Raw genomic sequence first — 13857 nt, 5'->3', positions numbered from 1 at the left:
CCAGACCTCCAGCCCTGCCCGGGCCTGGCCAGCGCACCCCGAGCCGGGGCGGGGCAGCTCCGGAGGCGACACCGCACAGGCCGCGACCAGTAACGCTTTAAAACTTTAAAAAGCCACAGGGCAGCCTCCTGGAGCCACCCGCAGCCCTGCGGCTCGACCCGGGGCTCCCGCCGGCCCGACCGTGGGCGAAGCCGCCCTGCCCGCCCTCCGCTCGCCTCAGCGCCTCGCTGCTCGCCGCGCGCCCAGACTGTCGCGCGAGGCAGCGCCGCCGCTTCCGGCCCTTCCGGCCGCCTTCTCTATCGTCGTTACTCCCGCCGGGGTCTCCCTGAGGGGACGAGGCGGGAGCAGGCCCGGGCGCGGGGGGAGGCGGGCGGCCGCCGGGCCCCGCGGAGGGAGCGGGGCAGTTCCTGAAGAGATAAACCGGGGCGGGAAAGGGGAGCAACCCCCGCGGCCGTGGGTGTGAAGCAGCCGCTCGCCCGCCCGCCCTTTCCCCGGCCGGGAGCCCCGGCTCCTCCAAGGTGTTTTTGGGGGTGAGCGGGTCTCCCTCCTCAGCGAGGGGCGGCCATGGCGGAGGCAGGGAGGGCCGTCCAGGTGGTACGTGTGGGGCGGGAGTGCGGGCCGGGGCTCGGTAGGGAGTGGGGCGGGCGGCTCGGGGAGAGGAGGAGGAGGAAGAGGCGGCCCCGGGCGGTGAAGGCAGCCCAGCGAGCCCCCGCCTCTCAGCGAGCCTCCGGGGGGGGGCTCGGCCCAGGGAAGCAGCGGGGCTTTTCATGAGGGACTTTCGGCCTTGTCTTTGGGCTGAAAGCCCGGGCATGTTTGGCTCCGTGGAGTTTCAAGAGATAGTTTGACCATTTTCCTACACTACTTCGTTGTTTTGTTAGTCCCGGTGTATTTTTTAATGGTTTTTTCATTATTATTTTTTTCATTCACAAATTTGCACACGTACAACTGATGCGGCTTGGCAATGGTGTAGCTTTAGTGAGGCAAACATCTGAAAAAAGCACAAACATAGGGATCAGTGGGCAAGTAAAAATGATGAACAACTTCAACAGAGTCTCTGCTCGTAAAGGCAGGTCAAAGTTTGCGGCCTGAAAATCTCTCTGGGTTTATTTAAAGTGTCCCATATGCGAAATTTGACGAAACTAGTATGTTTCTGCCAACAGCCATGAGTTTCTCAATGGTTTGGAATAGTGACTCACATGAAAACATCATTTAAAAATAATGGTTTCTGACTTATATAAAATCTTCAGCAGTGTTAAAATTATGTCTAAATTTTTTTTTCCACCTTCAGCTATGGAGGCAGGTGGGAGAAATTCATGGAAACTGAAAATGTTTTCAGTTTGTAGTTGTTTATTGTATACTTAGTGAAGGATGATGGTGGTAATGCCAGAAACGAGGCTTCTTGGATGCAAACCTTCAGTTGCACAGTTTCTGACACTTTTCTTTTGTTGTTGTTGTTAAAAAGCCCCTCACATGTCTCTGGTTTTCAGTCTTGTGATTGATGTATTGTTTTTCAGCAGTTTAGGTGAGGGAGGAAGGGAGTTTTTTGGTTGAATAATACATTTGTAGAAGAAAGGGGGTTGAACTACCTGTTAACCATTTTGCATTCTGACACTTTTGCCACACATCAAAACTCTCTTTGCAGCAAAGCCAAGAATCATTATCTTCAGCTTAGTGATGGCAAAACTATGTTACTAAAAATACCTAAAATCACTCCAGGTCTTACTCTAGAATGTGTGAAGTTCAGGGAAAACCAGGTAGTACCACAATGGTCAAATCCAAATCTGATTCATTGTTCTGTGTTTTAACTGTTGTACTTGCCTCATAGGCCATGAAAACGCTCCTCTGTTGGATTCTGCTATAGATCAGCCTCAGCTAATGAAATTATGATTCTGACTCAGTTGTCACTCAGTTGATCTTGTAATGACAAAAATACATTAGTTGTTTGCATTTATATCCCTGTGTTCTCTCAAAATTACTTTGCAAGGGCTTTATGCATATTTCTGTAGTTCACTTTTATGGTAACAGTCTTCAACTATGTAAAAGGCTGCTGCAAAGAGAACTAGACTAATAATCTGTAATGGGATCAGGAAGTAGTAGCTGGCATAAACTGCAGCAAAAGGACTTCAGACATTGGGAAAACTATTCCAGGTGCCCCTTATGCCTGCTTTTAGAGATTGCCTTAGCAAGGCTGGTGTTTCTGTCCCTGGAGATTATGGTTTGTCAGCAGTGATTTAGCTGTAGTTGATTTTGTTTTGGGACAGAAGAAATAGACACAGTCTCATGAGGTTACTACCAGCTGTTTTTTTGACAATGAATCTGCACCTGTAAGTGAAATAGTGCTCAGGTTCATGTTTTTCCGTCTTTAAATGAATCAAGGAGATGGAAGTTTTTTGTAGTAGTGTCACACAATGACAATAGCCAGTTTATGAATGCCTGGTTCAGGGCAAGTACCAACTACAATTTTTAAGCCAGGCTACAAATGTAGAAATGAACTAGGGAGAAATGAAAGTGTAGCTCTGTGGTGTTTTTAATTTATCTTTGGCTTAAAAAAAAACCCAAACAAACCCCAGTAAACTGAATATGAATGGTAGAACCTAAAGGACCTTTAGTATACAATGTTAGAAGTACTCTGATATTTTAATCATGTTGCTGTGTACAGTTACTTGTATGGATTTGTTAATTGTGTTAATTTTTCAGTTTTTCACACCTCTGTACTTTATTTTGGCAGCATCTAGTTCAACATTGTTGTGATAGTTCTGTGGAAGTAGAACTTGCTCACGGTAACGTGTTTAGGAGAATGCTAATATGAGTTGTTGAGTTCAGAGTATCTGAGTGCCATCAGATATTTATGGATTATTTTATATGTGCTGCTGTTAAAGTACTGGTTTTGGTGTTTTCAGTTCAAACTAAACAGAGAGATCCAAACATAATCTTGATATTTTGCACTGCTGTCCTGACTTAAAACAGGAGTTCATTATGAGAAAAATGAAAGTTCCAGTTTTACAGTTTTCAAGCCAGTATCAAGCTAGTTTCTGATGGCATAGTCAAATTTTTACTATGTTAATTAGAAAACAAATTGGAAAATCAGTGATTTTTCTGAATGTGCAAAACTGTAGCTATTTTGTGTTCAAAGAATTGTAGAACCCTTTTCTTTCTGAATGAATATGTTAGATTGATTAGTATGAATGTATTGGGTTGTATTTTAATTGCCATCTAGACATAAAGGATATTAAAATCCTGAGTAAATTGAATATATTGGTTTAGAATCTCAGATTTTTGCTTTTTAATCTCAAAGTATTAATCTGAGACAATTCTGAGAAATAGTATTTTTTTTATCTGTATGTTGTATTTGCAATTGTGTGGTAATCAGTTTAATTTTTTTTAAATTTCTCTTTATTTTACTTATTTATCTCTCCCAAACAGAAATCGAAGACCTGCTTTGCTTAATGTTTTAGATTTCTTTACTCTTCCTTCTTTTAAGCACCCTTTTTAGCCTGTTACAGCATCCTGCCAAGAATCAGGATGTTCATTCATTTTAGACAAGTATAGTTTTTTTTATTTTGCTCTGAAATGTTAAGTTTCTTGTTAATCATTGTACCATGTATCATACTCTGCAGTACCTGTGTGCACGTACACCGTACTCTATAAAGAAACCAAGAATACACTCGTCAATGTCCACAAAATCTTCCTACTCATTTGTACATTTGCATGCACTCGCACAATGTACACGTAGTCACATGTCAGGTTGTCACACGTTCACAATAGGAACTAATCCTCTGTTTCTTCAAACCATGGGTTTATGGTTACACCACACAGTAAGGAGTTTAAGTTCTGTTTCAAGGAACTTAAAATGTCCCAAAGACTTTTTACAAGTGACTTAGGCTCTTTACCTATAGTTCAGCACCTATAAGCAATCTTAACAGGTAGGGGTTCGGACTCTCCCTTGACAAACACAGCCAGTGTATTACTGCACTAATGTCTGAGGACTTTACATTCTGTGAATGGAATGTATTCTTTTTGAGATACTGAAAGAATTTGGTGTTGACTTTTTTTGGGTAATTGGAACTGTAACTCAACAGAAAAATCCATCATCTCTGATTTCTAACCAATTTTAAAATATTTCAGATAAGTTTTCATGCTTTGTGTGTGTGTGGCTGAACCGATAGAGGAAAGCCTGTGATTGAAATGGTAGACTATGGAACTGTCATACATCATCTAATGTGCTAATAGCAGTTTTAGACAGAATAATTTTTAAGAACTTGGCTAGAACATCTCCAAATTTGGTAGCAAGCTTAAAGAAAAATTGATAAGTAAGATACATGAACGGAAGACAGAAGTAAAAAGTTTTGTAAGAAATGCAGGAATACTAGAAACAGGTTAGTGTGGTGGTGTAGATGTTTTGTTAGCATTTTTGGTTCAGTAGTCTCTTTTGTTTCCTTGGAAAAAGAAAAAAGACCAAGATCTACCAGAAGCCATCTTATAGAACTTGAAGAAAAATTTGATAGAGAAGAAAGCAAATCATATATTGATAATGAACATTAAAAATCTGTCCCTGCCCATTTAAGGTGCATTTTTCATGAATGTTCATTTCTGAAGGATCGAGCACTTCCCCTTTTTAATGAATATTCTTATACTGTAAGTAAACAAAAATAGTGCTTACTGACATACGTTTGGTTTTTTGTTTGTTTTTTTGTAGTCTGTCATTGTGCCTGTTCACAACAGTGAATGCTGGTTAGATGAATGCCTGAAGTCGGTTTGGGAACAAGATTTCAAAGAAACCATGGAGCTGTCAGTTTTTAATGATGCCAGTAAGGTATGTTTCAGACCTTAGTTAAAATATTGTCCAAGTAAATATTGTCTCTGATAGGAATTTTTGGTTTGGACTGTGTTTTGGTCACCATACAAGTTAGAATAGCTGCATCTATGTCATTGTTTTTCTAGGATGGTTCAGCTGAAATAATTGAGAAATGGAAGATCAAGCTGGAAGATGCTGGTGTTCCAGTAATCATTGGTAGTAATGATTCATCTCAACCTCGAGGCGGTATGTAGCTTAAGAGTGATTTTTTTTTTTTTTGAGAGTCAGGTTATTATTGCAGGCATCTTCTGTTTTTTAATTTGAAAAGTGTCTTTGTAACCACTTGCATTGCATGGAAAAAACCCAACACTTTGTTTTCCAGAGCTCTCCGTTCAAAAGCTGATTCCTATTTAGAATTTGGCCCTGTTGGTTTTGGCTGTGTAGAATTTGTTTATACATCCAGGAAAGAAGAACTTGGCTTAACACTTGTGCTCTACTCTGCAAAAGAATTTTGTTTAATTGTAGTATATACAATGTTGTTAATGCTTACAATTTTACTGTGGCTTTCTGATACCAGATGTATCTTCAGGAGATGAGTTTTAAGAAAAAAGAAATCAAAAATTTCTTACATAAAGATGTTAAAAAGTGAACGTGCATCTTTCAGTTTTGTAGAATAGACCCTGATAAAGAACATAATACGTTTTTGATATCCCTTAACGATCAGGTCAAAACAGAGGTTTCAGAAGAGTTTTGATGTGAGCTAAAAACTTTCACTAAACTCCTAATTATTTACACAAGGGCTTAAACAATATATTTACTGAGCTCCCAGATAGGTGTACAGTGTGATTCCCTATTGATTTACATGCTAATAGGAATTACACTTAGCCACTGGAGGACATAACAAACAAATCTCTCTAACAGTTTCTCTTTTGCTTGTTTCGGTTGTTTTATGTTTAGGTTTTTTTAGCAGAGGAGTTTACTAAAATGTCAAATACATATAAAAGTATATTGCTCTTTGGAGAAGCTGGTGTTGAATGGCACTGAAGTTGGAAGATCGTGTCTGTGTTCTGAAAGAGCAACAGGACAAAATGTGCTCACATTTTGTAGGGGAGCTGTATAACTTACGTTTCTATCAGTCTGGATTTTGTGACAATGAGTAGACAGGTAGGAATTGATATCAAGCCGGTTCCAAATTTGTGCCTTTCAAGTTATCTCACTTACAAGGCACATGTGGTCAGTTTCTGTTTTTTAACAAAATGTGCAGTTTGTAACTGGAAGGAAACCTAGGCTTATTACAGTGCCTTCAAAATCTTACTATGAAAAAGGCCAGTTTTGTTTCAGAATTTCATCCCCTCATTGAAACATGCAAACAAATTGGAGCTTGTGTACTGAATTTGCACTGTGGGATAGGCCCGTGGATTTATTTACTGTCATTTCTTTTGACTATAGGCTTCTTTAAAGCTGTTTTTTAAAACAGTTGTCAGACCTAACAATACTGAAGTAACACAGCATAACTGTTACTGTAAATATTTTTAGTATTTTAATATCTCTAGCATGAATTGGTGTTGTTTTGACAGTGCAACTTGTAATATTAGCATTATTGAGCTGGTGATGACAAAAGACAGGCAAGGCTTGTAAAGGGAATTTTTCTCTTTTGGGCAACTGATAAAGCTGGAGTTGAGCAAAGTCAAGAGCTGCTTGTGTTACTGGAAATTTATCTGTCGTCTTTCCCCCCCCTTTCAGAATTCTGAAGTCAGTTCACCTTTGCACTTTAGGAAACTGAAACTTAAACTGAGTTCAAATTGTGAACTACAAGGAGTATATTGTGCCATTAGAGGTATCTCCGATTATTTTTTGTTTAAGGTGCATTTGTCAGTGTTAAGATAGCTGAAACCTGAACAAAACTCTAATAAATTTGGGGTGGGGGATGCAGCTGTGAGCATTGTTTTAAATAATGAAATATATGAAATGCATAGTTCTTTAAAAAAACAAAACAAAACCAAAACCAAGCTTGTTCATGTGGAAGTCACTCTCGGGTCACTGTTAAAATGAGGACATCTTTTCTTCATGGTTGTTACATTTTAGGAGCAGGTTACTTGAAATCCATAGTATTTGTTTGCTTTCAGTGATTTACTTTTATTATGTTAAGGACTAGTTACAACTGTAAGGAGTCTTTCCTTTAAAAGAAGATGCTTTAGTACAGAAACAATGTACTAGTCAGGCTTCACATCTTCAACTATTTACACAAGATTAGGATTTATTTCTGATTCTTTTCTAACATGTAAAAGAAAGGGGGGGAACCTAGAAAAAAAGAAAGGGTCACTTGCCTAAAAAAAGGAAACCTTTTTCTTTCCAAGAGTGAGGAATGTTAATATCTCACTGAGGCTTAAGTTTTTACGGCTGTAACCATGGTAACAGGCTCTTTTCACTAAGTAAGCAGGCCTTACAAAACTCAGAGACCTGGCACAAACATTTGATTTTGTTCAGTAGAGTAATATTAAAGAAAAATTTTTACTTGTGCCAAACGTAGGATTTGTTGTGGGGAAATAATTTTTAATATCCAGTTTCTTCTAGGGGAATTATATTTCTCTCATTAATAACTTTTAAAATGTGTATTTTCTGCTTTCCCCTCTAAAAAAATAGCTGGCATATGAAAAGCTTCAGGATGGTTTCAGTCTTAATCTTAGAAGTATTTTCGAACTTTTTCTCGTACAAATATAAATATTTCATGATTTAAAGTGTTTTATTTGAAAATGGGATCTGAAATATTTCAGAAGGTTCATAGAGTAACGTAATTGTCATCTTGTAGCTTGCTTTGAGTCTCCTCCACTTTTTTTGTTACATTATTGATTCCTTGTACTTCATTATTTTCTTTTGAAGGTTGTTGAAATATAGGGCTATACTAATGAAAGCGTTGAAATCTAATTACAGGCAGCTTTACATTGGTAATGATGTAGGAGAGTATTGATTTGATTGATGTTGGGCAAATTTTGTTCTGTCGTGTTCTTTTACCTCTTGCTTTAGTTGGGACCTCCAGAGTGTGAGGGTTTGTCTTGTTTGGCATGTCCAGACCTGCTGACTCGCATCCCTTGTTTCCCACTAAAACTGCCCATGCCAGGATTCAGCTCTGCTGTTGTGGTAGCTACTGACTTTGCCAGCTGCTTTTTTACTGCCAATAGGAAGGAGAATGAGAGTAACTGTATATGTGACATTAGATATTCCTATGTGTGTAAAAAGCAGTATGTAAATATACTGTAGGATAATAAGCCCAAGAAATCCATGCTGAAGAAAAGTTAAGGTGAGATTTAAAATACTCAAAATACGCAAGAAAAGGGTAACACATTTATAAGGAAGGGCCTTTATTAGTAGTGTTCTGTTGGTCATTGACATAATGTTCCTTTGAGGCAGTAAGAAACGCAGTCATAAGTCTTTTTCTGTACTTGGACAACTCAGCAAAATAGCCAAGGAGCATGTGCCTTAAACCTAAGTGAAGCTTTGAGCCCAGTTAAATTTGTTTCCTGGACAAACTTAAACCTGTATCACAGAAAAAGAGTAGAGAATTACAGAAGTCTGCTTTTTTCAAATGCGAAATCAGGAACTTTAGGGATAATATTATTTAAAATTATCCCTTTCCACTTCATGGGGAAATTTTCTGGCTTTATGTTTCCAGTTTTCCCATACTTTCCCCCCAGTATTGCACATCTTCACATCATTTAGTTTGCTTGTCAGGGCAATCTTGTGCTGGATTCCCTGACTTGGTTCCATAAATACTTAAACGAAGCTTAAATGTTACATATATGACCAAGTGGAATTCATATAGTGTTTTTCAGAATAACACTGGGTATAGCATGGTCTCTTCTTATGATGCTGCAGGAGAAGAACTCAAAGACCAGACTGTTTTTAGTTAGACCTTGTCTGCATACCAAAATGATCCCAGGTAGACACTTCTACCTTGCTGATGGATTTCAGTGGGAGGCTGAGTTCAGCTTATTGCTGGTTGCTGCAGCACCATCCTTACCCTTGGCTGTCTATCCTGCTCCCCCACACCTTTTTTTTTTATCTGGATCTGCCATTTGCTTGACCCTCCAGTGCTGTCATCTGCTTCAGAAATTAAGCTGACAAAAAAAGTTTTCTTCTGGTTCAGCTTCCTGAAATGGCTTGGTAAAAGATTGAGCAAGTGTCAGTGGGTCAGAAAGTAAAAGATCCTGGATGCCAGTGTTGTCATTTGACTGAATTTATATCTCAGTGTGGTTTTGCATAGATGATATAGCATATTATGGTATGAATAAGCCAGTTTTGTGCTCCTGCTCTATATATGCTTCTGCTTTGGCTCTGTTACACGTGCCATTACATAAATGGTGCATGAAGTTTTTGTATTTACGTACTTTATATTTAACAAGTTTAATGGAACAAACTTTTTCCTGAGTCCTTCCAAGGACCTGCCCCCCCGATGGGAAGAAGTTGTTGCCTAGCAATCTCTTGTTCTTTCTTTGCCTTTTTATGATTTGTTACTATTTGTTATGACTTAGGAGGTGAACATGTATATACAGCCAAGGGTTTTCAGCATCTGCTCAGTGCAGGAGTGTTGGACTTGACCTTTAAAGGTCCCTTCCAACCCAAACCGTTCTGTGATTCTATGATCTGAGGTACTGGGTGTGAAACCCAGGTAGCTGGACACTTCAAGATACGTATGTCTTTGTGGGGGGCTAGCAAAAGTAGTCTAATTCTCTTTGGTGGTAGAATTCTAACATATACAACTAATAATCACTCAGAGAAGAAATAGGCATACCACATAAATATTTACAAATTACCTTGTTTTAAATATGGAAAAATTGCATACTTTACCTGATGCTGATTTTCGTATTTCCTTTCATCTGTTGCTTACAGTGGGAAGATTTAAAAAAATACAAAGGTGAAAACTACCTCATAATTTGATCTTTGTTTTCTCAACAGTTGGATTTGCTAAAAATCAAGCAGTAATTCAGAGCTCAGGAACCTATCTCTGCTTTCTGGATTCAGTAAGTTAATGCATTTTGTCTAACTTGGTTTTGTCAGTAAAACTCTTTTGTTTTTAATGTAGCATTTGGTTTGCCTTAAAGACAAGCTGATTAAAGATACTTGGGTGTTAAATGTTCTGGTTATTATTGATAGCTGTAAAGTTGTCTTCCAACCTGTGTAAGGCTGGAGGCTTTCTACCATTCTTTGATCCTATCAGATTTCACAAGCTCTTGTGAGCAGGGTTGGGCAAGGTTGGTATTTAGGTGTTTTCAGGATTTTTCTTTCCTGCATTCTTCAGAAAATTATATTGATGAGAAACTAAGAGCTAATCTACTGGCTTTTTGATGCAAAATAGGAGAGGTCTCACCTTCCATCCTGATTTTTTTTTTTTTTCCTGTCCTTTGTTGGATACCTTCTGTGAGCCCATTCAGCTCACTAACCCGCAGATAACTATCTGACTTTTTGCGGTTTAATACGCAGTGAAGGGTTTCACAACTGCGCATAGCTGATCTGAGGAATGGTGCCGTGTGGCTAGGATCAGGCAAGAAGAGCAGGACCTTTAAGGCTCACTGATCTCATGTAATTTCACCTGAAGATTGAGTCTTTCCTCTGAATTGGAGCTGAACTATGGTATAGTGTAGTACTGGCTGCTGAAAGTGTAGGTTATGTGCTGGTACGTTTCTTCTGACCCAAGGCAATGCAGTAGAAATTTCTTGTCTTACCATTTATGAAATTAAGTCATGTAGGTGGCTTTCCTGGCCTTCATTCTTGCTTTTATTAAGTTATTACTGTATTTAGCAACGCAGTATATCTTTTAAAATACATTTATTTGAATTTATCCTGGTTTCCCATTAACAGTTTGTTGGTTTGGGGTGTTTGTTTCACAGAGTGTATTTCATGTAAATCTTTGTATATAAGCTTATGGAGGGTGAAGCTTTGAAATGCAGTGTCTGATACATATGGCTTTTTATGGGTATTTCTTAAACAATATTTTGAACATCCATTGGATGCGCAGAATTCACAGCCATATACACAAATTATTGGTGTTTGGAAAGGTCAGATTCTCAGACATCAAAAAATAATTATTTCATATCCAGCACTGAGTGTCAGTATCTGTTTCATAAGCAAATTATTTTGAGGAAGTATGAGCACAGAACCCACTGCTCTGTTTTTGATCAGCAGACTCACCAGATTTTGAAAGAGTGTAGGGCCGTCAAAAATTATGCCATGATGTAATTGGAGTGATGCCAGTTTTGTTGAGATGAATGAATTTGGGGTCCAGTTCATTTTGCTTTACTTCAGGCACACGCAAACCCAAGTGCCATTTAATTTATATGAATTATTCCATGGATTTAACTCTCTTATGTTGTGAATCAGTGAGACTGTTTACATATCTAAAATGAAGAAAAAAAGTTAGATCTTACTTATGATCTGCCAAGTTCAGGTATTCCAGGCTTGGGTGGATACCACATTGTGTGGGGCATTCTGGGGAGTACATAGGATGAGTTAGGTATGTACTTACGTTGACTGAAGCTGAGTCCATGTATATGCTTTAGTGAGAAATTAACCCACTATTTTCTTGTCCAGTGGAGCTTCATGTCTTCTGTCTCAAATCTGTACAGAATAATTTACTGAGGTAAATTTTGGATTGGTCTTTCTTTTCAATCCAGACAGGTCTAGTTGTTTGTAAATCAATAGCAGTAAACTAGAAAATTAAATCATTTAAATGAAATTAATTGATATTTTTATAGAGATCTCTTCAGAACTGATAATTTTTCGTTTACCTTCTGTTTTTTATACACTATGCATCTTCATGCTGCTGTGGCGTTTCTGTTTGCTGACTAGCTGTGCAGGATAAGAAAACATCAGGGAAACGAATTACAACTGTTATGGAATGTAACAGCTGATGATTTTGCATTTCTGCAATAATACCATTAGCATAAGTTTATATTTAATATAATTAAGACCTATTTGAAGAGATTTGTGAATTTTATGACTTATAATGTGGGTAAGCATGAAAAAAGCTAGCAAGAGTTTATCTTCTATGCTTTTATATTCCTACTGTTGAGTTAGATGCTTCAAAATAGAAGGCATTCTGAACTGTCAGAATCTTAAACTTGATACAACAGAAATATTAAATGACTGGTGTTGCTTACGTGTATTTTCTAACGTTTCTCCTTATGACTACCATTTTTTGCTGAAAACAGATCGGAGGAAATACAATGAATGTGGAAACCGCTACAAGTCTGAAAATTGCCCAATATTTTGGCTGTAGTTAGTAAACGTTGTGTGATAATAGCTGAAACACAGATGTTGCCAGCTGTTTAACAACTCCGCTTCTACACGCCACCTACCTTCTTCATTTCAGTCACCAATCCAGTATCAAGCTCTCTAGGAAGGAATGTTGATATCAGCCGTTTGGAATGTGCTGCAGTATTGCCAGGGAATTGACCTTCAGAAGTGCAGCTACAGTTTCAGGTTTGCTATAGGTGGATGTGGAGGGAAATGGGGCTGGGGCAGTAGTTTGCATACGTTTCATATAGGTGGAGAAATACATTGTGGCTCCTTGTGTATTCATTTCACTTTTTTTGGAGTTAAATGAATGTATGAGCATATTTGGGAGCATCTCTGGAAGTACTGGCTCCAGAGAGACTGTTTTGCTTGCCATTCCAGCTGGAGTCAAGCTGCTTGTGTTATGTCTCTCAACACAGATTTGTGAGGACAACAAATTGGGAAGAAATGTGGAAAAAAAGGTTACAGAGCTCAGAACTGTCAGAATTTGATCAGCCTATTCTAGTATGAAGTGGCAGCTGTTTGACTAATAGCTATTATGGAGTGTTTTTGCTGTGGTTGTTGTTACAGATTTCACCTCTAAGCTACTGAGGCATTTTTCCCACCAGGAAAACAAGTAGAAACATTGAAGATACTTAACAAATTGTTCACATTTAACATTTGTAGTCTCAGAAAATCTTGGTCATAATGACAATAGAATTAGGCAATTACGCAAATACATCTCACTGTAAGCTTTACTCTTCTTCCAACTGTCTGCAGTTATGACTCTATCTACCAGTTGCCTTTTATTGTAATCTTAGTTTGTCAGATCTCTGGGATGGCTACTGTCTTTGTTATAATCATTTACCCTGTTGTAGCACAGCAAAACTCTTACACTAGAAATTCTGTTTTCTGCTTTGAATTGCTGTTTTCACCAACATTAACTTAAACATACCTATATTGTATAAAACTGTATTTCTTTAAGGAAGAATATGTTTTGATTTCATCCCAGTAATCCGTGTAGTTTCCCATTATTTCAGGTTTAATCAATGTGATGTTGGAGGATGCGTGACTGCTAAAGAAGAAATGTAAAAATGTGTCCTTTTTTGACCTCCAGTGTTCCAAACCCAGACATATTCACTTGAGTCAGGCACACTTGCTTTAGTCTTTTGCTCTGTTCTGTTGGCAGAGTATCGCTATTTCTGGGATTCCTAGCCAGTGCAAAGATGTGACTTTAAACCATGATGCCACAATGTCACAGCTTGCTAATAGTTGAAAATGATGTAGAGAAACAGTTAAGTTTTATTTACCAAAAGTGAGGGTGGACCACCAGAATCGGCGTTCCCATGTTTGAATTGGCAGCTGCTGACCTGGGCCTTTTTGTTTGTGAGATTTCCTTGTGTGATTTAAGTTGGGAATGTTAATTCTTAATTGCTGTGAAATTGCACGCTTTTCTTGAGTTTCAAGTTCAAAACCACTTCATTGGGGGAGTACTCATAAAGGTCTTGGAAGAACGTGGTCAGGCCTTAGCTGGCCAGTCTTGGTAGATGTTTCAGGGACTTCACCCTTCAAGCTATCTTTCAGTTATAAACAGAGCTGCTTGTTTTTACAGTCTCCCCATAACTTGCTGGTTTTGGAAAGGTGGATTTCTTGTTAGTTGTTGTTATACAGTACTCTACAGGCACTAATAAATTTTTAAAATATGGGGTAACATGGTTCAGGAGTGCAGCAGAGGCTGGGATCTACCTGGCTGTGGGGCAGGTCTGTGGAAAGAGGCCTGGGGATCCTGGTGG

General features: G+C 38.7%; 1 protein-coding gene across 1 annotated transcript in view; it reads left to right on the top strand.

Annotated features, from left to right (window-relative positions):
- Positions 1-351: 351 nt before the first annotated feature.
- Positions 352-13857, top strand: part of B3GNTL1 (UDP-GlcNAc:betaGal beta-1,3-N-acetylglucosaminyltransferase-like 1) — a 135775-nt gene continuing 122269 nt past the window's right edge. Inside the window, exons 1-4 of the mRNA XM_014952943.1 lie at positions 352-594; positions 4697-4813; positions 4942-5041; positions 9749-9813. Coding sequence (XP_014808429.1) covers positions 565-594; positions 4697-4813; positions 4942-5041; positions 9749-9813 — 312 coding nt within the window. The 5' untranslated portion in view covers positions 352-564. The remainder of the gene's footprint in view (positions 595-4696; positions 4814-4941; positions 5042-9748; positions 9814-13857) is intronic.

The sequence above is a fragment of the Calidris pugnax genome, unplaced genomic scaffold, assembly GCF_001431845.1.
Source record: "Calidris pugnax isolate Ruff unplaced genomic scaffold, ASM143184v1 scaffold9, whole genome shotgun sequence".
Taxonomy (NCBI): domain Eukaryota; kingdom Metazoa; phylum Chordata; class Aves; order Charadriiformes; family Scolopacidae; genus Calidris; species Calidris pugnax.
This window is presented reverse-complemented; position numbering and strand designations above follow the sequence as displayed.